General features: G+C 52.7%; 2 protein-coding genes across 4 annotated transcripts; one reads left to right on the top strand and one right to left on the bottom strand.

Annotated features, from left to right (window-relative positions):
* Nucleotides 1–2112: 2112 nt before the first annotated feature.
* On the bottom strand, nt 2113–6683 carry Cabp2 (calcium binding protein 2). 3 transcript variants are annotated; one of them, XM_052713186.1, is made up of 7 exons: nt 5721–5777; nt 5036–5194; nt 4334–4364; nt 3519–3653; nt 2950–3059; nt 2682–2829; nt 2113–2138 (listed from the first exon to the last, which is right to left on the bottom strand). In XM_052713186.1, exons 1-7 carry the CDS (start codon nt 5775–5777, stop codon nt 2113–2115), a joined length of 666 nt encoding a protein of 221 aa, XP_052569146.1. The 3 variants fall into 3 exon arrangements, with proteins under 3 accessions (XP_052569146.1, XP_052569147.1, XP_052569148.1); XM_052713187.1 differs by lacking the exons at nt 5036–5194; nt 5721–5777 and adding an exon at nt 6485–6683; XM_052713188.1 differs by lacking the exon at nt 5036–5194.
* A 7666-nt stretch (nt 6684–14349) lies between these two features.
* LOC128094083 (glutathione S-transferase P 2-like) lies at nt 14350–16997 on the top strand. Its single transcript, XM_052712163.1, has 6 exons — nt 14350–14380; nt 14773–14879; nt 14984–15071; nt 16156–16259; nt 16362–16469; nt 16643–16997. The coding sequence occupies exons 2-6, from the start codon at nt 14787–14789 to the stop codon at nt 16829–16831; spliced, it is 582 nt and encodes a 193-aa protein (XP_052568123.1). The 5' UTR covers nt 14350–14380; nt 14773–14786; the 3' UTR covers nt 16832–16997.
* Nucleotides 16998–24866: the final 7869 nt, after the last annotated feature.

Here is a 24866-nt window from a genome sequence, read left to right on the forward strand (position 1 = left end):
GTCTATGTCAGCGTTGGAAAAAGCCGCGGGACTGGGGCTGTAGGCTTGGCAGGAGGGATCACTTAATTGAGGATTAAGGATTAATTGGGATCTGCAAGATGGGTGGGTGCTGCTGAGGCTGCTGAAGCCAGCCCTGGCACCTCAAAGTCCAGATCCCAGGCTGCTGCTCAGGGCACTGGGCCTGCCAGCATACTCTACCTGAGACCACCTTGTGAGGACCAGTGTGCCCCCAACTCCTAGCCATTTTATTTTATTTACTGTGTGTGTGAGTCAGAGGTTGGCAATGATGCCTTCCCCAACCACTCTCCTCCTTCTCCTTATTATTATCATTAGAGACTCTCTTTGTAGTCCTGCCTTAGAACTCCCTATGTAGACCAGGCTGGCCTCAAACTCACAGAGATTTCCTGCCCCAGCCTCCAAGTGCTGGGATTAAAGGCATGCACCACTGGCTCCTTATTTTTTGAGGCAGCGTCTTTCACTGAACCTGGAGCCCCCTGTTTTGGCTAGACTGGCTGGGATTAATGGTGTGCACCACCACACCAACTGCCCCTCCTTCCCCTTTTTGAGTCAGGGTCTCACTATATAGCTGAGGCTAGCCTCAGACTCTTGATCTTCCTGCCTCAGCCTTCTGAGTGCTGGTTATAGTGTGTGTCACTGCCTCCTGCCTCTGCCTAAGTCTTGATTTTGGGCTTCTCAGCTTCTAGACCTGAGAGTTTTAAATTAAAATATCTCTACAAGCCGGGTGGTGGTGGTGCACACCTTTAATCCCAGCACTCGGGTGGCAGAGGCAAGCAGATCTCTGTGAGTTCGAGGCCAGCCTGGTCTACAGAGTGAGTTCCAGGACAGCCAGAGCTACACAGAGAAACCCTGTCTCAGGAAAAAGACAAAAATGGCATTGAATGGAGACCCACAGCTTCCCAGCATCCAAGGGCTAGAACAAGGCCCTTGTGTGAAGGCTCTTTGTGCAAAGATGTGAGTCTCTAGCAGCATGAAGATTTAGGACACTAGTAAAGAAAAGGACAGGTAGCTAGTTAGGGCAGGAGGGCCCTGATTCCTGCTAGGCAGGCCCTATGTTCTACATTGACCTAAAAGGCCCCCCAACACAGACTGTCCATTAGATGGGCCTTGAATCTATGCTGGTGTCAAACTGTGGCAGCATTGATGGTGGCATGGGGGTCACCGACTGAGCCTTACATCCACTCAGCCTCTCACCCCCCTGCAGCCCCACAGGACTGGCCAGGCTATTCCCTTCCCACTGTGCTCAGGAAGTGCTGGGGGCTCCCGGAGGAAAGAAGTCCCAGCTGTCAGACAGAGGTGCCTCCTGGGGGGTTCATCTGTCTGCTGCCTCCCTCCTGGAAGGTGAAGGCTGAGCTCTGAGCAGTGCCCCTCCCAGGCTGTGGCAGTAAGACACATGCCACAGAGCTGGGAGAAGGGCTTGTCCTGGGAACTTCAAGCACAGAACTCAGAAGCACTGATGTGTGCATGTACATATGTCTGTGTGTGCATATGCATGTGTGTGCATGTGTTTGTGTGTGTGTGTGTGTGTGTGTGTGTTTACCAGCCCAAAGATGTCTGTTTTTATTTTTTGTTTTTAAGACAAGGTCTCCCTAGGTAGTCCTGGCTGGCCTGGAACTCACTTTGTAGACCAGGCTGGCCTCGAACTCATAGAGATCCATCTGCTTGTCTCCTGAGAGCTGGGATTAAGGGTGCGTGCCAGCATGCCTAGCTCAGAGATACCTTTTGGCACTTGCTTTGGGCTGAGCCCAGGATCCAGAAAGGAAGAAGAGGGGATCTCCATACCCACTGGAGCTCACAACTGAGGTTACTTGTGGTTAGAAAGCACAGCTCCGGGAGTTGAGTTTTGGGGTCACATGCCAGGCCTCCAGGATAGGCAAGTAGGGGAAAACTCTTTCTCCACAAGCTGGAAGATGCTTTATTGTCAGAGAACCAGGGAGAGTAAGGGGTGATGACAGGAGAGGGCACTGTGCCCAGGCAGGGATGGAGAGGAGGCACACAGTCCTGTACATAATGAGTTTCAAGGAACACATGGGATCCTCTGCGGTTCAGAGGCTGGTTTCCTCCCGGCTGGTCCACTCCAGCTTCTATATAGGCTCATCGAGACATCATCCGAACAAATTCTGCCAGGACAAAGCCAAGGTTTTAGGTCTGCCCTCCTGACTCCACTGGGGATGGCAGATGTGCCTGCCCGAGGGTGGGCTAGAGTGTGCTTGAGGAGACCTTCAAAGACATCTGTGAATCAGGCGGGAGGGGCCTCAGCTGCCCAGATTACAATCTTGGCTCTCCCCATTTCCTGTTCCTAAGTGAGCACTTCAGCTTTCCTGAGAATTAACAGGAGTTTCTTCTCTCGACAGTAGGGAGTGTAACAGCCTTGCCTCCTTGATCCTCCATGTTCAACCCAGGTCTGTTTAGATCAGTGGTTCTCAACCTTCCTGATGCTGTGATCCGTTAATACAGTTCCTCATGTTGTGGTGAGGAACCATAAAATTATTTTCATTGATACTTCACAACTGCAATTCTGCTATTATTATGAATCATAATGCTATCTGATAATCATAATAGTTATCTGATATGCAACCCCCAAAGGGGTCGTGACCCGCAGGTTGAGAACCGATGGTTTAGACTCTTCCAGGGCACATGCAGCTAAGCAGGGGAGGCATTACCTTCAAAGTCAACCAAGCCGTCTCCATTGAGATCGATGTCTTGGAGGATCTCATCTACCTCCCTCTGGCTGAGGCGTTCCCCTAGCAGGGCCTTGAGGGCTGCTCGGAGCTCCCCCACGCTGATACAGCCGTCTCTGTTGGTGTCAAACTGTGGCAGCATCAATGGTGGCATGGGGGTCACCAACTGAGCCTTACATCTACTCAGTCTCTCACCCCCCTGCAGCCCCACGGTCCCACCCACCCTCCACCCCTTCTACCCCAGGTGCACCTCCCGGAAGGCGTCTCGAAGCTCCCTCACGCCAATCATATCTGCAGTCTCTGCCAGCAGTTTGGGGCCCATCAGCTCCACAAAATCTTCAAAATCCACCTTCCCACCACCTGAGGGTACATCCGTCCATTAAAGACCCCGGCCTAGCACCTGACCTGCCTTCCCCAGCCTGCTGCCTTCCCTCTGGCCCCTGGCCCCCTCCTACATGGCATTAGATGAGTTCTCATCCCTGGGTACCAATGGCTACATCATCTTCAGCTATTGGTGGGACTTGTCCTCCACTGGGCTCTTATGACTCACTGTTCTTTCCCAAGCCTCTGCTGTGTGACTCTAGATAAATACTTCACCTCTCTGAGCTTCAGTCTCTATTGGTGAACAGGGGTGGGAGTGTGGGGTGTGTGTGGTGTGTGGGGGGGTTGTGTCAGCATCCTCACTCTCCTAGTAGAGTCTAAGGAGGCAGTTCTCTCTTTGATGACAATTATGCCCTGGGCTCTTGGAACAGCCCATGCAGCTACCTCAGGTCTGGGCCAGGGCTGGAGTAGGAGGGTGGGTGGGTCTGAAGTACATACTGATTTGTTGTGATATCTCGATGAGCTCCATCTCCGTGGGCATGTAGCCCAGTGTCCGCATGCAGGCACCCAGCTCCCGGTAGCCAATGTAGCCATCCCGGTCTCGGTCAAACTCCTGGAAGGCGACCTGCAGCTCTGCCGGGCAGAGTGAGGTTAGTCCTTTTCCCAAACCCTCCCTGGCTGCCGTCTGGGACCAGCCCATCTATTGCCTTGGTTCCCACCACTTCTTGCTTTTAAGCCTCAGTTCCTATTTGTTGTCTCAGGGCCTTGCACATAGGGTCTTAAAGTTTTGTTCTCTTGTGAACTGTTTAAGAAGCATCTGCTATGTGTCAGTTTCTGCTCTAGGGGATTAAAAAGAGAAGGAAGAGAGGGAGGGAGGAAAGACAGAAAAGCTATGACCTCGGGGGGGGGCTACATTCTCCCCCCTCGGGTTCAACGTCACCTACTCCAGGAAGACGTCCCTGCTCTTCCCTCCAGCGCGTGCATTGGTTTCCTTGAGGGCTCTACACAGCTGCAGTGCAGCTATCTCAGAAGGTGGGGACCTCATCTACCGGCTTAGCAGTGTTTCCTGGTTCTCAGTGAGGGGCCAGGAAGTGTCAGCCAGATGGACAAATCTGAAAGCGTCCTTGACCAGTGTGGTTGCTGAGACCAAGGGGTTGGCAGCAGCAGAAGGGAGGGTTTGCCACCCCTCCCTACCCACTCTCACCCCATGACCTTCTTACCCCTCCTGGACCCTGCAGAGGCCCCAGCCCCAAACCTCCTCTTCTAATCTCCGTCCGTGCCCCACCTCAACTAGCCCCCCTTGAGCCCTTTACCTTCGATCTCCTCTGGTCTCAGCTCCCGGTCCTGCAGGGCACAGACGGCTTAGGGGTTCCTCGGCCCACCCAGGCCTCAGCACCTTCCATTTCTTGGGGTTTGTCAGCCAGCCCATGCCACAGCACACCCAGGGCCTGTGCCATATTCTGCCCAGTCCTGCTCACCTGCCTGGGTGTCTTGGGGTTCCCTTTCCCTGAAACCTTCCAGGGGACCCCCAGGACCCCTGTTCCCACACTGTCTCCTGAGGTACATGCCTCCTTTTGACAGAGGTAGATCCCAGGGTCGGACAGCCTCAGACTCAACCCAACTGGCCTCAATGTCACTGCAAGTCTGCCTTGCCCCCTGTCCCTCTCCTGAGGAGCCGGCCACCTCTAGCCATCTTCCCCTTGGAAGTACTTCCTTTTCTATTTTTGCAGTGATGAGGGTATAACCCTGGCCTTGCTATAAGTAAGTGCTCTGCCACTGGGCTGCACCCCAACCCTTGGGTGGCTGTTTCTCTGGGTCCCTACCCACCCCCCATGCCTGGTACGGCTCTGGGGGCTCCCTGAACTCTTAACTTTTTCTGAAGTTACCGCTCTGCCCCCCACCCCGGGGTTGCACGTCTATCGTCTGACGTCCTCTCCAGCCTCTCCCTCCTATTCCGGGAGCGATGAGGCTAAGGGACCAGAGCAGCAGGCTGGCAGAGGAGTGACTGTACATACGAGCTGGGTAGCGGCGATGCTGGGTCGGAGGAAGATGCAGGCTGGCCCCACCAGGCTGCCGAGCACCGAGTAGCCCTGTGTGCCCTCCTGCTCCTCAACTCTGGGGCCAGGGTTGGGGCTGGAGCCCCCTAGGGGGGCTCCAGGCCACTGCCAGCGTTCCTGTAGCAAAGCCAGCCATGAGCTGAAGCAATGCCCCCTCTCCCCCGACCCTCTCCAGTTCTCAGCGGCTCCTTTCTCTGGAGCTCAGCACCTGCCAGAGGGGGCGGGGCCTCTGGCTACACAAGACCCGTTAACACTCTGGGCAGGAAGGGTTCCACTCTAAGAGGTGAGGGCCTCGGCCAGGTCCTTGAGGAAACCTGTGAACTGTGGCCTGTAGCTCTGGTCACTCTGGCCAAGGCTGAGTGAGTAGGGCCTGCACAGAATGGGCAGCTGGTCTATTAACTTCGCAGGGGAGACCTAGCCAAGGCTTACGGGGGGGGGGGGGGGGGGGGGGGGAGTGTTGTCCAGGAAAACATCTCCTTCAAGAAACGCATACATGCATTTATGCGTATGCTTCCTTTACCTTCTTCAAAGCCCCTGGCCCACCTCTAACCCAGCCCAGCACCTCCAAGTCTCTGTCTACTACCTGCCCAGCACACGGGGCCACCCAGATTTCTGGCCTCAGGTCTCCCCTTGGTCTTCCTACCTTAGGCCCCCGGCGCCAGGGCCGCTTGGCACAGTTCCCCATGGGTCCCTGAACCATGCCAGGCCCTGAGTCCTGGGAGGATGCTGTGGATTCTGCCAGCCCCCTGCTGTTTCCAGGGACAGCCTGGAGCACTGGAGAGGATTTTCCTGGGGTTTTGTGGGCAAGATCAGGGGCGGGTGGGCAGGCGGGGAACCCTGGGCCTGGGGCTTGGGCCCTAATCCAATCCGGGATTATCTCTGAGTATCTCTGCGAGTGTGGGGGGGTACTCAGAGTCAAGGCCCCTGGAAGGCACAGCCTCCCGGTCTTCTGTACACCCCCTCTAGCCCTTCTCCTCTCAGACTTGCACTAATCTCCCCAGTCAGCATCTTTAGAAGCAGGCTTGGATCTCCACAGAAGAAGCTAGCACCCGGTGCCTGGGCCAGCTGGATCCCAACTCTCCCTGAGTGGCAACTGGGGACTGGAGGATGAAGTTCTTGGAGAGAGAGCCTACCTGCTTTTACCTTGGCCCAATCTGAAGTCTCTGCACCAGGACCCTGTCTCCATTCAGGGCTCATTAACCCTGTGCTTGGACCAGTGTCCGATACCTTGCATAAAGGGCCAGCTCTAGGCACTGACTGGATCCCTCAGTATCAACAGAGATGGCAGATGGGTCCCTAACTTCTCCTGACCCCTCTGGTCACCTATGTATGAACTTGGCCCTAGGTCTGTCTTACTTCTAGCTTGGATGTGGGGTCCCTTAGTAAAGGATAGTCCCTGGCCCTTACCTGCCCATAGGCAGCCTGCACCTGGGCCTCCAGCTCACGGAGGAGGGCCCGCCTGCGGGCAGTGGGGCTGGCTAGGTCCTGGCTGGGTCCTGGAGTGTCTGTAGATGGGCTGGAGTCCCCTTCAGGGAGGCTGCCATCTGCCGGGCCCTCAGGCAGGGCCATGGACATGGGTGTGGTATCTTTTCTGTTCCTGCTGAGTCTCGACCTGTAGGTAGGTGGCTCAGTGGGAAGTGTGGAGATATACATACATATATATATCTGGCTCTGGAGGTTAGTAGAGCCTACTCCCCTAAAGTCACTATCTTCTTCCATTGCCCCTCCCATAGCACATCTTTGAAATCTTCACCTTCCTCCTATACTACTCCTATACTTCACAGACTGCATCCTGGGGCTCTTTGCTGACCCAGGTGATCGGGCTCCCAAGCTGGCTGGCCTTGTTCCGTCCCCATGTCCTGTCTGCACGTCTCTGGCTGGTGGTCTGAGAAGTATCTTCCTGCTCACTCTCCATCTGCCTTGGCCTTTGCTAACTACCATCTTTGTCTTGGTCAAGCAGTGTTCCCATGACCCTCAGGCCCTTCAGCCTCTCTCTGTGCCTTTACCTTTCTCTGCTCCCCTCAGCCCCTGCCTGCTCCCCTCAGCCCCTGTCTGTTCCCCTCAGCCCCTGCCTGCTCCCCTCAGCCCCTGTCTGTTCCCTTCAGCCCCTGCCTGCTCCCCTCAGCCCCTGTCTGTTCCCCTCAGCCCCTGCCTGCTCCCCTCAGCCCCTGCCTGCTCCCCTCAGCCCCTGCCTGCTCCCCTCAGCCCCTGTCTGTTCCCCTCAGCCCCTGCCTGCTCCCCTCAGCCCCTGTCTGTTCCCCTCAGCCCCTGCCTGCTCCCCTCAGCCCCTGCCTGCTCCCCTCAGCCCCTGCCTGCTCCCCTCAGCCCCTGTCTGCTCCCCTCAGCCCCTTTCATTGTTTCTTGGAGGCTCTTTCTCACCTTGTTCTGTCTGTCTGCCCTTCCTACTCTTATAGGACACCCCTGTTCCAACCTCTGCCTCCCCACCTCCTGTGTGGACCTCCCCACTGACCTGCAAGTTCTTCTCAAGGAACAAGGGCAGAGGTGCCACAAAACCTCCTTCCCCCTTGCCACACCCCAGCCACTCACCACACAGCTGGTCACTCCTTCCTCACTTCCAGAATGAGGTCAGCTGTGGCCTGCTGGCCTGCTGCGGGCCCCTCATGATTTATTCACTTGCCCTCTGCACCAGCCTTTGTCCTGGGGAACCAGATCCCACGCCATGTCTGCCATCTGAGCTGGCGACTCTATCATCCATCAATGACTCTCTTGCAAACATCAAGGCCAGGGCAGGGGAAAGAGAGAGGCTGGGCCTCTAGTTCACTAGGTAGAGTGCTTGCCTAGCAGGTAGACAGACCCTGGTCTCAATTCCCAGTACCCAATAAACCAGGCATAGTGGCGTACACCTGTGAAATACCCAGGGGTGGAGGTAGAAGAATCGGAAGTTCAAGGTCATCCTTGGCTACATAGTAAGTTCTAGACCGGCCTGGATTACATGAAAAAACCCCAGGGTAGTATCTAGTCCCAGGCCGGGAGCTGGGACCACATAACAGACCCCACCTGCCCTAAGGACTCCAGTTTCGGGTGACTCTAACTCAAACAAGGGCCACCAAGCCGTCTGTGTGTGCTTGGGAACACCCACCCAGGCAGGTAAGAGGAAGGCAAAGGCTGGGTCCGCTGACGTCAGGCTAGCCCTGGTTGAGGCTGACAGTCGTCACCAGTGACCTGGCGGTGTCTGGGTGCTGGAACCCTCCGTTAGCGTTGGACAGAGGCCTCAGGAGGCAGGGAAGGGCACCAGTGGCCTCTGTAGAAGTATGAGCAGCAAGAGATGGGGGCATCAGAGGGTGGTGTCAGTTGAGGGTCAGCCCTGAACCCTCTGATCCTGGGAGCAGGCAGCCAGCCTCACTTCCGGAACTTTTGACTGGGAGTAGGTGGCCTCCACGAAGAGGGAACTCTGAACACAGCCTAGAGGAAGTTGTGCGATCTGAGCCAGGTCAAGCCTGAGAGGTGTGTGGACTCTGGCCAAGGTGGTCAAGGTTGGGAAGGGCATCTTGTTATTGTTCACGGTGACTCAGCTTGTGGCTTTCTTCAGCCCCTCTGCACCGGGCAGGGACATCCTTGAAAACATTCCCCTAAGTTCTGCAAGATCTTAGAGGGAGCTGATAGGCTGGGCCCCCTGGGAGAATTCTTTACCCCGTGACCCTCTTTTCAATCTTTTTCAGCACTGGGGATTAAACTTAGGGCCTCATACATGCTAGACAAGTACTCTACCAGTGAGCTCCACTGCCAGCTGTTTCTTCTCTCCCCTCTCTTTTCTTTCTCCTTTCCTTCTGTCAAGCAGCTGGGATCGTAGGCATGCACCATTCAGTACGTTCAGTGATTTATCGGAAAAGAAGGAAAAAAATGGAGGCTAACCTGTGTTTGCCTTTAGGAAGGAAGGAAGTGATGAGAAATGTGTGTCTCAAAGCGCAGTCCAAGGTGGTCAAAAGTTAGTGGGTGAAGTTTTCCACGGGGACAAAGGCTTTGTCTCCTGGCTGGAAGCCCCTCCTGGCTTGCATTCAGGGAGCAGTGTCCTGGAGAGCTCATCTCCATGACCTCGATTTGACTCAGCCAAACTGAGGTTCCAGCCCTGGGGTCTAGGGTTGTCGGTCAATAGATCGGGGCACGCTGGGCAGAGGCCCTCGGGAGGCACAAAAAGGGTCAGTGGCCTCTACAGAGGGGATGGATGGCAAGAGGGTGGCGTTGGCAGTGTGTCAGCTCCAAGTGCTCGGTGCAGGAGATTAGCCTTACTTCTAGAACCTTCCATCTGGCAGGAGCAGCACCTTCGGCACTGGGTAGATGGATGGATAAGGGATGGAGGAGAGGAAGGATGGGGGGATGCATAGCCAGATATACTGACGTTTGAGTGGTTAGTAGTTGGAAGGGTAGATAATCGATAGGTGGACAGAGGGAGGGATGAATGGACAAACGGTTCATGGATAGGCAGTTGGGTCGGTGGAGGGGAAATTGGATAGCTGGATGTACAAACGGATAGATGGATGATATCTGATGAGACAAATGCTGATAGGTGGATAGATGGGGATTGCACAGACAGATGCTGAAAGGGCTGATGAAAATATGGTTGAATGACCTCGTGGAGGCTGATTGCCCGGGTAAATGAGTATGTGGAGTGAGGGCTGAATGTTTGTTGAATAACTAGATAGATGGGAAGACAGATGAATGGAAGCAGACAGATAAGTGCAGGATCATATATATATATATATATATATATATATATATATATATATATATATATTAAACACATGGTCTCACGCAGCCCAAGCTGGCCTAGAATTCACTATGTAACCCAGATTAGCCCCAAACTTAGGGCAACCACCTGCTTTAGCCTCCTCAGTGCTGAGCTTACAGGTGTGAGCCACAGTGCCTGAGTTATAATCTGTTTATCCTTATGCGTGCGTGTGTGTGTGTGTGTGTGTGTGTGTGGAGTGTGTGTTTGTTTGTTGTGTGTGTCTCTGTGTGTATGTATTGTGTGCACGTGTGTGTCTCTGTGTGTATCTGTGTGTGTCTCTGTGTGTATGTGTTGTGTGCATGTGTGTGTGCATGTGTGTGTCTTTTGTGTGTCTGTGTATGTGTATGTGTGTGTGTGACATGTATGTGGATGTCAGAAGTGTCCTCTGCACCATCGACTTTGTTTTCCTGAGACAGGATATCTCACTGGCCTGGAACTCACCGAGAAGGGTAGACCTGCCGGCCAGCATGCCCTAGAGACCTGCCGTCTCTCCCGTGCCCTGGGACTGCACTACATGCCACCATACCCAGTGCCTTTTACATGGGTCCTGGAGGTAAAACTCTGGTCCTCATGCTGGCACCACAAGCACTTACCAATTTTTCCATCTCTCTAGCTCTTGGGTTATGTTGTTTATAGATCATGGCTTAGGGTGGAAACCATAGCCCAATGGGTGCCCTCCCCCACGTCACTGACTGACCCTTACTAATCAGATGTGTCTGTCATCCCCCTGACTTTCAGCTGCAACACCTTTGGTGACAAAGACAGCGCCCTCTCTCCTGGGTGCTCCACAGGTCGAGCCCAGAGCTTGGCACTTCAGAAGCACCACACGCAAGCCGCAGTGAAAGAGGCAAGGATCAGGGAAGCTGGAGCGCTCTAGCCTGATGGTGCCGTTCTCCGTGGTGTGAGCACTGCCGCATGAGTCCAGTGTCCTTTAGAACAAGTGGCCACATGACTCCAAAAGCCAGCTCCTAGGTACATACTCAAGAAAATGAGTGCTGGGCCACGGTGGCGCACGCCTTTAATCTCAGCACTCAGGAAGGAGAGGCAGGTGGATCTCTGTGAGTTCGAGGTGGCCAGCCTGGTCTACAAAGCGAGTTCCAGGACAGCCAGGGATACACAGAGAAACCCTGCCTTGAAAGACGATGATGACGACGAAGAAAGAAAGAGAGAAAGAAAGAAAGAAAGAAAGAAAGAAAGAAAGAAAGAAAGAAAGAAAGAAAGAAAGAAAGAAAAGAAAAGAAAGTTTAAGGCAGCTTGAGTTCTATAATGAGACTCTGTCTCAAGAAATGTCATACATGTAATAGGGCTTCTTTTTTGGGGGGGGGTGTTTCCAGACAGGGTTTCTCTGTGTAGCCCTGACTGTTCTGGATCTCACTCTGTAGCCCAGGCTGGCCTCAAACTCACAGAGATCCACCTGCCTCTGCCTCCCGAGTGCTGGGATTAACGATGTGTGCCACCACCACCCAGCTTTGTGTGGCTTGCTTTTCTGACTCTCATGTAGCCCAGGCTGCCCTTGAATTCTCTATGTAGTGGAGGATGAGCTTGAACTTCTGAACCTTCCACCTCCATAAATAGTTATAGAGTATTGACGCATACCCAAATGTGGATGAATTTTGGAAAATGCTATGCTAAATGAAAGGTGCCAGAAAGACAAAAGATAACACTGTCTGAGTCCTTTCATAGACCTCATCAGAAAAGTGAACGCTCGGTACCCGGGTGATGCGGAGCCACTGCTAACGGCCATGGGGTTTCTTTCTGGACTCAATGATAATGTTTTGGACTTGGACGGTGGTGACAATTACTCAGTGCTGCACATAATAAAACCCACAGAACATCCATTATATAAGGGTGAATTTTACATAAACCGAGGCTGTATGTGCCTTTGAATTACCTTAGAAACATGTGTGGATAGACACACAGTCTAGATGTTGGGGATGGACAGAGGGAACTGCTTGGTCCATTGAACTGTCAAGGATATGCTTCTGGGGTGATCCCAGAGCCAGATCAAGGTCTGGGCTTGTAGAACCGAAGGCCTGCGAGTTCAGGCAGTCACCTGGAACTCTATAAGGTGGTGCTTCTCAATCTTCTTAATGCTGCAACCCTTTAATACAGCTAGCTTCTCATGCTGTGGTGACTCCCCCAACCACAAAATTATTTCATTGCTGCTTCATAACTGTAATTTTGCTACTGTTATGAATTGTAATGTAATATAAATAGCGTGACCCACAGTTTGAGAACCACTGTCCTAACAGTACCACACAGTCTGATAACCAAGTCTTTAATACATAGACCTTTGGGGTCACCTATTCAAACTATAGCACCTGCTTTCCAAAGTCTGTGATGCTTCTACCTAATGAAGGAATGTCTTGCAGACACCATGTCCCACCTGCATAATGGCAACAAGCCTCCCTCCCTCCCTCCCTCCCTGCCTCCCTGCCTCCCTCCCTCCTTCCCTGCCTCCCTGCCTCCCTCTCTCCCTCCCTCCCTCCCTCCCTCCCTGCCTCCCTGCCTCCCTCCCTTCCTCCTTCACTTCTTCCCAGGGTTGCATGGGAGATGAAATGAGATCGTTTCTATGAAAGCTCTTAGTAAGCGGCTCCATGCTGGGCAGATGTTCCTCCAGCTGTGAGCCAGGGATGAGAGCCCAGCTCTGGCACCACCTCCTCCACTTGCTCCCAGCCCCACAAAGCCGGGGGCTCAAGGGAGGGGAAGGAATTCCCCAGCATGAGCCTTGGTTGTTGGAGTTCTCCTGATGGGGTCATTTTGGTCCCCCCAAGTTCTAGATGGATGGCTCTGCCCCTCCACTTTCCTCGTGGCTCTGACCACTGAGAGCCTCCATCGAGAGACCCCGCAGGGAACTGGCTAGGGTCCTGGGCATGCCAGCAGGCCTGAGCTCTCCTGTATTCTGTTCTGTTCTGACGCCACATCTGGCCTGTATGGAAAGGGCATAGGACACCCGGGTTCAGGAAATGGTTTGGAGACACCATACTGGAGGCATGGAATGCTTTCCCTCAACCTTGCTGAGTTTTGCGGGAAAACCAGCGGTCTACATAGTGAGACCCTCAAAAATAAATAGATTGAAAACATATTTCAAAAACTATAAAAGCAGTAAGTCATGGGAGAAACTTGGGCAGAAAAGGCAGGTGGCGGCTTGTGGTTCCACTGACCAGCAAGTGGAGTTGGTCTCCAGATTCCTCCGGGCTGATGAGGTTTGGGCTCAAGCAATTAGCTTCCAGGCTTGGGAGACGGCTCAGTCCGTCAGCTGCTTGCCTTGTGAACACAAGGACCTGACTTGAACCCCCCGGGACCCAGTTAAAACAAAACAAACAACAACAGGCAGAACGCTGAAGGAGGAAGGATGGTCCTTGGGGCTCACTGGCCGACCAACCTACCCTGCGCCCGGCCAGTGAGAGACCTGTCCTCCTGCTCAGAAAAGGTGATGCAGCCCAGGCTGGTCTCACCCGTGACCTTCCTTCTTGGACCTCACAAATGCTAAGAGTCCAGGTATGCACGGCTATGGGAAGCCTCAAAGATACATTTGATGTCATAGAAGCATATTTTGAAGGGACACATTCTTTTTTCTTCAACAAGAAGGTATCAAAGAGAAAAAAATAATGGGCTTAAAAAGTGAGGTTCCCAGGGAATTGGCCAGACCAAGCCAGTGTGAATTCTGTTCACTAGCTGTGTGACCTTGGGCATGCCACTTCACCTCTCTGTTCCCGTCTCTATAAAATAGGAACAGTGCTAGTCTTGAGGATGTGGTACACAAAGTCTTCTTTGCTGCCTGAGAGTTTTCTGTTACAGTATCACCAAGACAGGAGGGGATAGTTCATTTGTTAAAATTTCCTTATTCTTTTCTTTTCTTGAAAAGACAAGGTCTCACTGTATAGCTCTGGCTGTCATGGTGCTCTAGGTGTAGACCAAGCTGGCCTTTAACTCAGAGAGCTGGGGGCCTTTGCACCCTGAGTGCTGGGATTAAAGGCGTGTGCCACCACGCCAGGCAGCATCTTACAACGAGCATTTATTGAGCATCTACTATGTGCTGTTGGCTGGAGACCTTCATGTGTGCAAAGCACTGTTCAAGCCCCTGAGGACACCAGGAACCGTGTGCTTTGGGTGTGTGAACGTGTGAGGCTTAGCACACGTGCCTCTTGAAAAGCCCCAGTACAGTACAACACTGCAGAGGTACAGGCGGATCTGGTCCGCACTGCCCCATCTCCGGGCCTGGCCTTTGCCTGGTGACTTGGCATATTCCTGGGGCACGGTGGGAGGTGTGAGGAGGCGGAGCTGCGCTGTAAATATAAGGCCCTGGGTCACTTCCTCTCTTTCTGCTAAGCTTGCACCGCACTGCTTCGCCCAAAAGTAGGAGCTGGGTGGTGTGGGCGGGGTCTGGGCGGTGAGGGCGGGGTCTGGGCGGTGAGGGCGGGGTCTGGGCGGTGAGGGCGGGGTCTGGGCAGAGTTGACACCTACCCCGGACCCCCATGAGGTCTTTCTTCATCATGGTTTCTGTCTCTCTCTCCTAGTGCCGCCTTACACCATCGTCTATTTCCCCTCCCGAGGTGTGGACTCAGTGCTTTCAAGATGAAGGGCACAAGCTGTAGCGCTCCGGTGGCTCCAGACAGTCGAGCCGGAGGGGCGTGGCCAAGGCCGTGTTGGGGCGGGACCGAGACTTGGGGCGGGACTACATGTAGCTGTGGTTGGTGGGGCCACGACTGCCCTCGCGGCCCCCTTAGGCCGCTGCACTTTATCTGGCTTGCTTTCCTGGGCCGTTGTGGGGCTGGGTCCCGGCTCTCCAAGGTACTGTTAGGACATGGCCTCTACCACATTTCTCCCCTCCCTACGATGCTCCGAAGCTAGCCTTTCGGTTCAGTCCCCTGTGGGCTTTCCACTCTTCCAAACTCTCCCAGGTCTCTTCACTGTTCCCCAGTCCCTGTTCTGTACCCCAATACAGGGCGCTGCGAGGTTATGCGCATGCTGCTAGCCGACCAGGGCCAGAGTTGGAAGGAGGAGGTGGTGACCTTGGATGCCTGGGGGCAGGGTACACTCAAGGCTTCCTGTGTGAGTGATTATACTTCAGCAGGTTGGGGCGCAGCCTTAGGGTGCTGTGACTAGGGTTGAGGGCAGCCAGGTTCAGCACCCCTTACAAAGCTGTCTTCTCCTAGCTGTTTGGGCAGCTCCCCAAGTTCCAGGATGGAGACCTTACCCTGTACCAATCGAATGCCATCCTGCGGCACCTGGGCCGCTCCTTCGGTGAGTCCTGGAGTTCAGCCCTGAAAGACACCTGACAGATGTCCTGCAAATGCCCTGGGGCTTCAAGCTGCTTCACTTGCAGCAACCAGTATCCCACCTGGATAAAGGACAAGTGGGTCACCCCAGAGGAAGGTTCCAGGCTCCCAGGTGTGGTGCTGGGCTGTCTCTGTGCACAGCCAGGGGTTGTGAGTTTCCACTGAACTTGTATCATTTTTCCTAGATGACATCTCATAGAGGCCACTAGTTTTTCTTTCTTTTTTGTTTTGTTTTCTCGACACAGGGTTTCTCTGTGTAGTGCTTTTTGGTGCCTGTCCTGGATCTCGCTCTGTAGACCAGGCTGGCCTCAAACTCAGAGAGATCCACCTGCCTCTGCCTCCCGAGTGCTGGGATCAAAGGCGTGCGCCACCACTGCCCGGCTGAGGCCACTAGCTTCTATGTGTGACAATACAGTGGGACTGGATACTTCCCAGTAGACCTTCCTGCCCATTTCTTCCTAACCTGGCCATGCCTGAGTCTGAGAAACCCACAGTCACAGTGAGGAGGCCTCAGCCTGTGTGAAGAATGGCAGGAAGGTAGCGAAGGCACTCTCTGTGCGCCTCGTTAGGAAAGGGGTGCCTGGAGTTCCATGAAGACGTGGTAACCTGGGAGTAGATGGGAAGTGCGAGTCGCTCAGGCCAACTCCAACTTCTGCAGGACCCAGAGAGCAGACTGAGGCCTTGGGCAGGGGCCTGCCATCTTCTCATCTGCCTTGTGCATCTGATGATGCATCTGCATAGCGACCTTCATACCCTAGTCTGTCTAGGTCCTTAGACAGCTTGTTCTAGGGGAGCGACAAACCAGAGTCTTTGTCTTACCTTGGTGTGGCAGTTCCAGGTGACAGGTGTGGCCCAGAAAACAGGCCTGGGCTTCAGTTGCTTGTGGCCCTGGGAGCTGGTAGACTCTTCCCTTGTGAAGGTGGCGTGGCCGAGGTAGGCAGGGAAGACCTCCAAAGCAAAGCTAGAGAGTAGGGTCCGGAGGGCCCAGGCTGAGGTCTGAGTTGAGGACGAGTACAGAGCCTGAGCCTGCCGCCTGCCTCCTGACCCAGGGCTCTACGGCAGAGACCAGCAAGAAGCCGCTCTGGTGGACATGGTGAACGATGGCCTGGAAGACCTCATCCGGCACCTTAGCCAGCAGTTCCTCCATAACTGTGTACGTACGGCTGCAGGCCAGTGCCACGCAGGGGGTCAGGAAAGGAGATCACTTTGGTCAGTCTGGCTGCACATCCCCAGCTAGGGTCACTTCCGTCCACAGGAGGAGGCCAAGGTCCAGTACCTCAAGGAACTTCCAGGACACCTGAAGCCGTTTGAAACTCTGCTGGCCCAGAACAAGGGTGGCCAGTCCTTCATTGTGGGTGACCAGGTGAGTACGGGGTCAGGCCTTTCCCACTCTACTCAATATCAGATCCTCTCTCGGAACTGAGGCCAAGTTCCCCGATGGAGAGGTGGAGGCAGGAAGCATCCAGTGTTTAGCTCCGTGGAGCTTCTCTCCCTCCAGCCCCAGCTCAAGCCCTGTCCTACACTTTTGTCCCGTAGATCTCCTTTGCTGATTACCGCCTGCTAGACTTGCTCCTGAACCATGAGCTCCTGTTCCCTGGTTACTTGAATGACTACCCTTTGCTCTCTGCCTATGTGGCCCGCCTCAGAGCCCGACCCAAGCTCAAAGCCTTCCTGGAGTCCCCTGAGCATGTGAACCGGCCCGTTTCTGCTCGCCTAAAGATATGAGCCCACCTGCCTCCTGCAACCCCTACTCATGGACCGATAAAAACAGTGGCAGGGGCCGGGTGGTGGGGGCACAAGGCAGGCCTGTAATCCCAGCACCCAGGAGGCAGAGACAGTCAGATCTGTGAGTTCGATGGTCTACAGAGTGAGTTAAAGGACATTCAGGGCTACACAGAGAACACCCCCCCCTACCCCCGTCTCGAAAATCTTTGAAAAAGAAAAGAAAAACAATAGCAGGAAGCGGTACTGTGGTCTTTACGGGAGGTGCGAGGGCACTGGGGACCTTCAGGATTGATACCTAGGTCACCCCTGCAACAGTATCAGGCCCAGAGCTGCTGGGGAAGAAGGCCTTTGGGGATCTAAACCCCTAGGTCCCACTGGACGGGTCCCTGCTGGGGAATAGCTGACCTTTAAGCCCAGAGTTCTTTCATCCAAGAAAAAGATAGCTGGAGCCCTAAGGCTATCAGCTAGTTGCTGTTCCGTTTGGTTCTGGGCAGACACTTACCCTCAGGAGTGACACACATACTTGGGTGTGTCACGTGTGCATTCTGAGGACAGTTGGATGCTTCTGTCCCATGTACAGGCAATGAGCAGGTCTCCGGTGCAAGGGTCCCAAGGCAGGCAGGCCGAGGGCTCCCAGCTCATTTGAATGTGGGAACACTTGGAGACTAGTGGCTAGATCTGTGCTCACAGGTGGAAAGCGCTGGCCAGCTGCTGCTTGGGATGGAGCAGAAAGGGCGGCCGTAAGGGACTGGCCTCATTCTACAAACATTGGTCCTTTTACAGCCCTCCCAGGATGGAGAGGGCTGGGAAACAAGAAGGGCGCAGGACTCAGCCCTCCAACCTGAGATCAGGGATCAGCTCAGGCAGGAGGTTTAACCCAGGGGTCAGGGCTCACCACGAAGAGCAGGTCTTAGGACTGGAATCAGGATTCAGCTCAGGGATCAGGGCTTAGTCCAGGGATTAGGGTTCAGTCCTGGGATCAGAGCTTAGCTCAGGGATGAAGGTTCAGTCCTGGGATCAGCGCTTACCCTTTGGGTTGCATGCCTCGGCTACATCATGAAGGCGGGAAGTCTATGGGAATTTTCCACCCTCTCACTCAGTGGTGCTTCCACAGCAACTGCTAATTGCCCCACCTTGTCCTGAGGATTCTCCATACCCTGAGGGGACTCTGACTGCTCTTACCTAGTGGGCCCTTGGAAATGTAGCTGACCCTCTCTGGGAGTGCTCCCTCACACTGAGACCAGAACTGGAATTTGCACCCAGGCAGGTGGATACTAAGCCTGCACTCTTCTCCAACCAGCCCCCGGAACTACTTTTGCATGTCCCCTGGACAAGTGCCGTGGCTATTTAAAACGGATGGTAGTTAGATATTAAATACTCAGGCTGAAGTCAAGTGGTACAAATTTCAGGTCACGTCCAAACTCCGGCAGCCTGGGTGGGGGACGAAGTCTGGGGGTGGAGTGGGGCTCTAGTCACAAGTCTCTTCTCACCTACCCATGGACATTCCAATCCCCAAACCCACCCCCACCCCTGAGCTCTGAACACCCTTCTGTCGACTTTGGACGGAGACCCGAGGGAGAAGCTCTACTTCGTGCCTGCATGGCTATTTTCTACCACAAGGTAGAGATGTGGCCCTGGACCCATGGGCACAAGCTTTGTTGTTTCCATTCGACTTATTTTCTGTCCTGACCCTGGTTCTTGTCAGAGCAGGAGAGAAAATGACAGGAAGACTTCTGCTCCTGGGACTGCTTTGATCTTAAAAGTGTGGTGACCCCCTGAGGTAGCCGCCTCTCCAAGGTTCAGGTGCAGGAGGCTGAGGTCTTCCCACAAATCTGCCTAGGCTGTTTTTGTGGAAAGTTACCATTTTGCAAGTTTGAAGCAGTTGCTTTTTCCTGCTGTTCCAAAAATAGGGCGGCCACGACCTTCGGCTCATAAACTCGGCCAAGGCAACAGTTGCATACACATTTGGGGTGGCTGCCCAGTTCCGACCTGGCAACCACCCGGGCACCTCTTCCTCCCTGCTCCAGTACCTCCTCCTGTGCCAGGCCTTGCGCTCTAGATGCAGGATTAACATGTGACCCCAGGCTAGCCAATCACAGAGCCCCAGCTCTGGCTGTAGCAATGGAAGCAGAGGTCAGCTCCCAAGGAACGGAACTGGGCCAAACTGAGTCATCACTGATGGACTACCTCATCTCGCTGGCACAGTTGGTCAGAGGCCAGGAGCACCCCCGCCGTGGCGGCCCTTAATTTTTCCCTCCTCTGCAGTAGAGCCTCTTCTGAGAGAGGAGGCCTCCTCTGAGGTGGGGGTCAGGTGGGGTGGGCTTCATTCTGGTCACTTAAATATACATCTCTATCCTCTCTCTGCCTCTCCTTGCTTCACCATCAGAGCAGGATGAAGAGACTTTAGGTTCTCGGTTCCAGGCTTGAGACATTACCTTCTCTCCATCTTTCTCCTGGTTGGTGGTGTGAACCACAAACACTTCCCTTTGAAAGTACAATTTGTGCCTGGCCATGGCGGCACACACCCTTATCCCAGTACTCGGGAGGCAGAGGCAGGAGGATCTCTGTGAGTTCAAGGCCAGCCTGGTCTACAGAGTGTGATCTAGGACAGCCAGGACTACACAGAGAAACCTTGTCTTGAAAAACCAAAATAAATAAATAAAGGGTGGGAATCTGACTTCCACCCCAGAATCCATGTAAAAGCTGAGTGTAGCAGCCACGTGCTTGAATTCCCAGCAATTGTGAGCTAGGAAGCAGAAACCTGTTGGGTCCCTGGAGTTCATTAGCATATTTTAAAAAGAAAAGAATGTAAACCCATGATAGCTGAAGGAATTGTATGTGCACCCTTGTATGTGCGTGTGTGTGTATGTGCATGTGTGTGTATGTGCGTGTGTGTGTGTGTATGCATGTGTGTGTGTGTGTGTGTGTGTGTGTGTGTGTATGCATGTGTGTGTGTGTGTGTGTGTGTGTGTGTGTGTAGTGCTGGGGTTGGAGCCCAGTACTGTGCTACTAGGCAAGACTGTGACCTCACAAAGTCAGAGACCACCGGGAGCTTACCCAGCAGCAGACAGATGTCACTGGAAAAACCTGCATGTGGTGTGATATCTCCCACCTACTTCTGCTTGATCCCTTAAATAATGAGTGGGTTATAAATCAACCACAAGAGGGAGAAAAGAGCGCTTCTTAATGACATTGGCACCTCTCTTCACTCTCTGTGTGGTGATCCCTAAACGTCATTGTCAATTGGAAGTCAGAATTTCCACACCACACCATGGGGTCAGGCTGTGTGTTGACAAGTGTTGAGACAGGATCTACCTATATAGCCCAGGCTAGGCTTGAACTCCTGCCTCTACTTCATAGACAAGGTGGAAAAACAGGCACATGGAATATTTTACCATTGACATTGTAAGCCCTAGAATCTGCCTCCCCAGAAGGGGATGTTCAGAGGACACCTCCTCCCATCTCAGGGCTTGGGATGTGGAATATGGAGGTAACCATCGTTGTGACAGGGACAGCAGACTGGGCACATAACACCATGAGGTGTACACCAGTCCATCCAGATGACCCTGGACTTGTGACTGAATGAGGAAAGTTTGTTTTGTTTTGGTCTTTCGAGACAGGGTTTCTCTGTGTAGCTTTGGTGCTGTCCTGGATCTGGCTCTGTAGACCAGGCTGACCTCGAACTCACAGAGATCCACCTGGCTCTGCCTCCCAAGTGCTGGGATTAAAGGTGTGCACCACCACCGCCCGGCCTGAGGAAAGTGTTTAAGCATTAGCTGCCATAATTGGAAGTCTCTGTCACTGAATCTGAATTGATCTGATTTATACAGAACCCAGTGTCTAAACAAGAAGGAGCGGTAGGGGCTGGGAAGGCAAGCCAGTTAATAGAGTGTTTGCCCACAAGCATGAGGACCTGAGTCCCAGTGGGTACTGAGTCTGAGCGGGTACTGAGTGCCAGTATGTACCAGGCTTTTTCTTTTGGGCCACCAACCAGCTCCCAGATCATGACATAGAGACTTCTTATTAGTTATGAGTGCTCAGCCTTACCTTCTGCTTGTCCCACCAGCCCTTATAACTTAACCTGTTTCTCTTCATCTACATTTTGCTGAGGGGCTTTTTGCCTTTCTTTCTCTCTGTATATCTTACTCTCCGGCTGTCTCCGTGTCTGGCTGCACAGTTGCCTGGCTTCTGGCCCCAGGTGTCTCTCTCTCTTTCTCCCTCGTTCTCTCTGGAGCCTAGATTTCTCCTCCTACCTATTCTCTCTGCCCGCCAGCCCCACCTATCCCTCTTCTGCCTAGCTATTGGCCATACAAATGCAGCAGAAACAAATGTAACACATCTTTATATCGTTAACAAAGGCAGCAGAAACAAATGTAATACATCTTTGCCCAGTTAAAATAATATTCCACCACACCAATATCCATGTAAAAAGCTAGACACAGGGAATACACCTGTCACCCCAGTGCTGAGGAGGCAGGGCCTGGAGGATCCCTGGAGCTTGGGGGCCACCTAGTCAATCAAATCAATAAGTTCCAGGTTCATGGAGAGTTCTGCCTTAAAAAATAAGGTGGACAGCAACAGAGGAAGTACCCTGCATCAACCCCCTGCCTCCACACACAAGCCTGTGCACACATAAACGTGTATATGTGCATACAACACACACACACACACACACACACACAAGTAGAAAAGCCTAGGTGGGGTTTTCTCAGCCTCTGAAAAGCAAACTTTTTCTTTATTTTTCTTTAAAGATTTATTTGTTTTATATGCATTAGTGTTTTACCTGCATGTACATCTGTGTGAAGGTGTTGGATCCCCTGCAATTGGAGTTACAGACGGTTGTGAGCCACCATGTGGATGCTGGGAATTGAACCCAGGTCCTCTGGCAGAGCAGCCAGTGCTCTTAACCACTGAGCCATCTCTCCGGCCCTGAGCACACTTTTTGTAGGCTTCTTTGGTTTTGATTTGTGAGGTTCTAGTTCTTATTAAAAGGGCTGTCAATCTCAGCATAGTGGCATTTGCTTATAATCATAGCAGTAGGCAGGTTGATGCAGGAAGATCATGAGTTTGAGGCCAGCTTGGGCTATATATAGAGTTCAAGGCCAACTTGGATTACATGAGACCGAGAGAGAGAGAGAGAGAGAGAGAGAGAGAGAGAGAGAGAGAGAGAGAGAGAGAGAGAAGAAAGAAAAAAGAATACAAGAAAATAAAAATTACAAACAAACAAACAAAATACTAGGTAAGAGCTTGGTGGTGGTGGTGGCGGCGGCGGTGGCGGCGGCGGCGGTGGTGTCAGCGCCAGGCTCACCTTTGATCCCAGCACTTGGGAGGCAGAGGCAGGCAGATCTCTGAGTTTGAGGCCAGCCTGGTCTACACAGCGAGTTCCAGGACAGCCAGGGTCACAGAGAGAAACTGTCCCAAAAACCCAAAGTAATAATAATAATAATACTAAATAAAATATTAGGGTGAATACTAGCTAAGCAATGCATGTAGGAAAATGCCGGGTGGTGGTGACACACGCCTTTAGTCCCAGCACATGGGAGGCAGAGCCAGGCGGATCTCTGTGAGTTCAAGGCCAGCCTGGTCTACAAAGCAAGTTCCAGGACAGCCAGGGCTGTTACACAGAGAAACCCTGCCTCGAAGGAAAAAAAAAAAAGAGCCAAGAAGGAAAATGCTATAATGACAAATACCCTGATTTCTCAAGAAATCGATATGACACAGAGCTAATGGTTCTGATCAGACCTTTGATTCACAGAATTTGTCTTCAGTTCTTTGCTGATCATGTATTGTATGCCAGGTACTGTGTCAAGTATTTTCGATATGCCCAGTGCCTGCTCTCTTACCGACTACATTCCTCTGCCTTTAACCTCCCTTCCCTTCTCTTTTCTCCCTATCCCTCTGCCTGCCCCCCCCCCTTTCTTCCTTTTTTTTAATGTGATACTAGAGGTGGAGCCCAGGGCTACATGCACACTGGGCAAATACTCCAGCACAGGCTGATGCACCAGTGCCCAGGGCAGAGAGTGGGCTTTCTACAAGGGGATCAAAGGGGGCAGTGCCAGCAGGCAGTGGAGTGGTGTGGGCACCAGATCTGAGGGATTTCACCGATGGTTTCCATTCTCACTACCAGATGGCCAACATAGCTGTAGGCTCACAGTTCAACTCTGTTCGGACACTCAGCTGCCCCAAGCCAACACAGATCCCCAAGGGGACTTAGTCTCATCGACCCCCTCCATCCCCACTTCAGAACCAGTCCACCAGTCACAAGCCTCGGGCCGCCTGCCTTTTTTTTTTAGACAGAGTCTCATTATGTCGTCCTGGCTGGCTTAGAATTCACTATGTAGACCAGGCTGGTCTCAAACTAACAGGGATCCACCTGTCTCTGTCTCCCCAGTGGTGGGATTTGAAAGCAAGCCTAGACCTCCTGTACCCTGACAAATTTACTACAAACCTGGGGGTCCCGGTGGCCTCCTCGGCAGGTTCATTCAATTGCTAAAATGGCTCTCAGACCTCTGGCAAAATTTCACTCACATTTATGTAGTTGCTAAAAAAGGCACAACTCAGAAAAAGCTTCAGGATGAAGCCCTACAAGGGGCAAGCTGTGGAAGGGACAGAGTGACTCAGAATGCTCAAGCCCTCTCCTGGGCAGAACACAGGAAAGCACTCGGGGACCTAGACTTTCATTTGTCACTTGAAATTGTGGCCATGAGAGCCTGAAGATGCAAGACTCAAAAAATAGAAACATGTTGATAGAATATTAGCAGTCTTCAAAAAAAACAAATTTTTTTTTTTTTTCCCAGAGAGCAGGTGGATGGAAGCAACCCTCTGTCTCGGCCTCTGTACGCCAGCGCCCCCTGGTGGCAAACACTTTAACTCATAGATCTGGGCTTACAGTGGTTGACTCTTTTTGTTTGTTGAGAAAGTGAATTACTCTTTATTACAACATTGTTTTCTAACCTGTCAGCTTGGAGTGGTCTCTATAGATCTGCTTCCTAGGTGGGCAGTGTCCCATCCCTTTTGCTACTCTCCCCCAGGGAGCACAACACTATTTTCAGTTCCTCTATTTTGGAAATGAGATTATAGTAACCACATTACCTTCTTAATATAGAGTCGTGTTTCCTCAACTGGGGGAAAAAAAAAACACCTCCAGGACAGCCAGGGCCACAAAGAGGAACCCTGTCTCAAACAACAAGAAGCTGTGTAGAACTGGACTCGGTGGTGAAACATGTCTGCAGTACCAGGACTTGGGAGGCTGGGACAGAAGGGTCATTAGTTCAAGGCCAGTCTGGGGTACATACTGAGAATCTGTCTCAGGAAAGAAAAAAGAACAATGTTTCCAAAACAAACAACCATATCATTGGTTAGAGTTCAGCGGGAGAGTAATAACTTAGCAAGTCCAAGGCCCTGAGATTTAACTCCAGCACACACACAAAAACTAAAAGTAGGTTTGGCAAGATGGTTTGGTTGGTAAGGGGGCTTGTGGTGCAAGCCTGGCCACCTGAGTTCAATCGCCACAGCCCACAGAAGGTAGAAAGAGAGGACTGACTCCACAAAGTTGTCTTCTGACCTTCACGTGTGCTGTGGCACTCAAGTGCCCATGAACACATATCATGCACATACAAACACACACAATCAAAATGAAAATTTTAAATTGAGCAAACAGAACTAAAACTATGAGGCAGGAGAGATGGTGTAGCAGTTAAGATCACATAATGCTGCAGCAGAAGACTGTCGGGTGGAGCCCAGTACCCAGGTGGGACAGCTCACTACTGCTTGAGTACTAAGAGATCTGATGCCCTCTTCTGGTCTCTGTGGGCACTGCACTCTCATGCACATACCTATACACAGATGTGGGTACACATACACACACAATTAAAAAATAAAATTTGCCGGGCGGTGGTGGCGCACGCCTTTAATCCCAGCACTCGGGAGGCAGAGACAGGCGGATCTCTGTGAGTTCGAGGCCAGCCTGGTCTACAGTGCGAGATCCAGGAAAGGCGCAAAGCTACACAGAGAAACCCTGTCTCGAAAAACCAAA

Source organism: Peromyscus californicus, unplaced genomic scaffold (assembly GCF_007827085.1).
Source record: "Peromyscus californicus insignis strain IS unplaced genomic scaffold, ASM782708v3 Scaffold_4__1_contigs__length_199733344, whole genome shotgun sequence".
In the NCBI taxonomy this organism is placed as follows: domain Eukaryota; kingdom Metazoa; phylum Chordata; class Mammalia; order Rodentia; family Cricetidae; genus Peromyscus; species Peromyscus californicus.

Excerpts from the sequence above, each read along its gene's own strand:
- LOC128094083 (XM_052712163.1), top strand. The coding sequence starts at position 14,787 with ATGCGCATGCTGCTAGCCGACCAGGGCCAGAGTTGGAAGGAGGAGGTG. Across the intron at positions 14,880-14,983 it reads GTACACTCAAGGCTTCCTGT|CTGTTTGGGCAGCTCCCCAA; the intron begins GTGAGTGATTAT and ends GTCTTCTCCTAG. Across the intron at positions 16,470-16,642 it reads CCTTCATTGTGGGTGACCAG|ATCTCCTTTGCTGATTACCG; the intron begins GTGAGTACGGGG and ends TTTGTCCCGTAG.
- Cabp2 (XM_052713186.1), bottom strand. The coding sequence starts at position 5,777 with ATGGTTCAGGGACCCATGGGGAACTGTGCCAAGCGGCCCTGGCGCCGG. Across the intron at positions 3,654-4,333 it reads GAGACCAGAGGAGATCGAAG|AGCTGCAGGTCGCCTTCCAG; the intron begins GTAAAGGGCTCA and ends TCTGCCCGGCAG. Across the intron at positions 3,060-3,518 it reads CGAGATATCACAACAAATCA|GTGGTGGGAAGGTGGATTTT; the intron begins GTATGTACTTCA and ends ATGTACCCTCAG.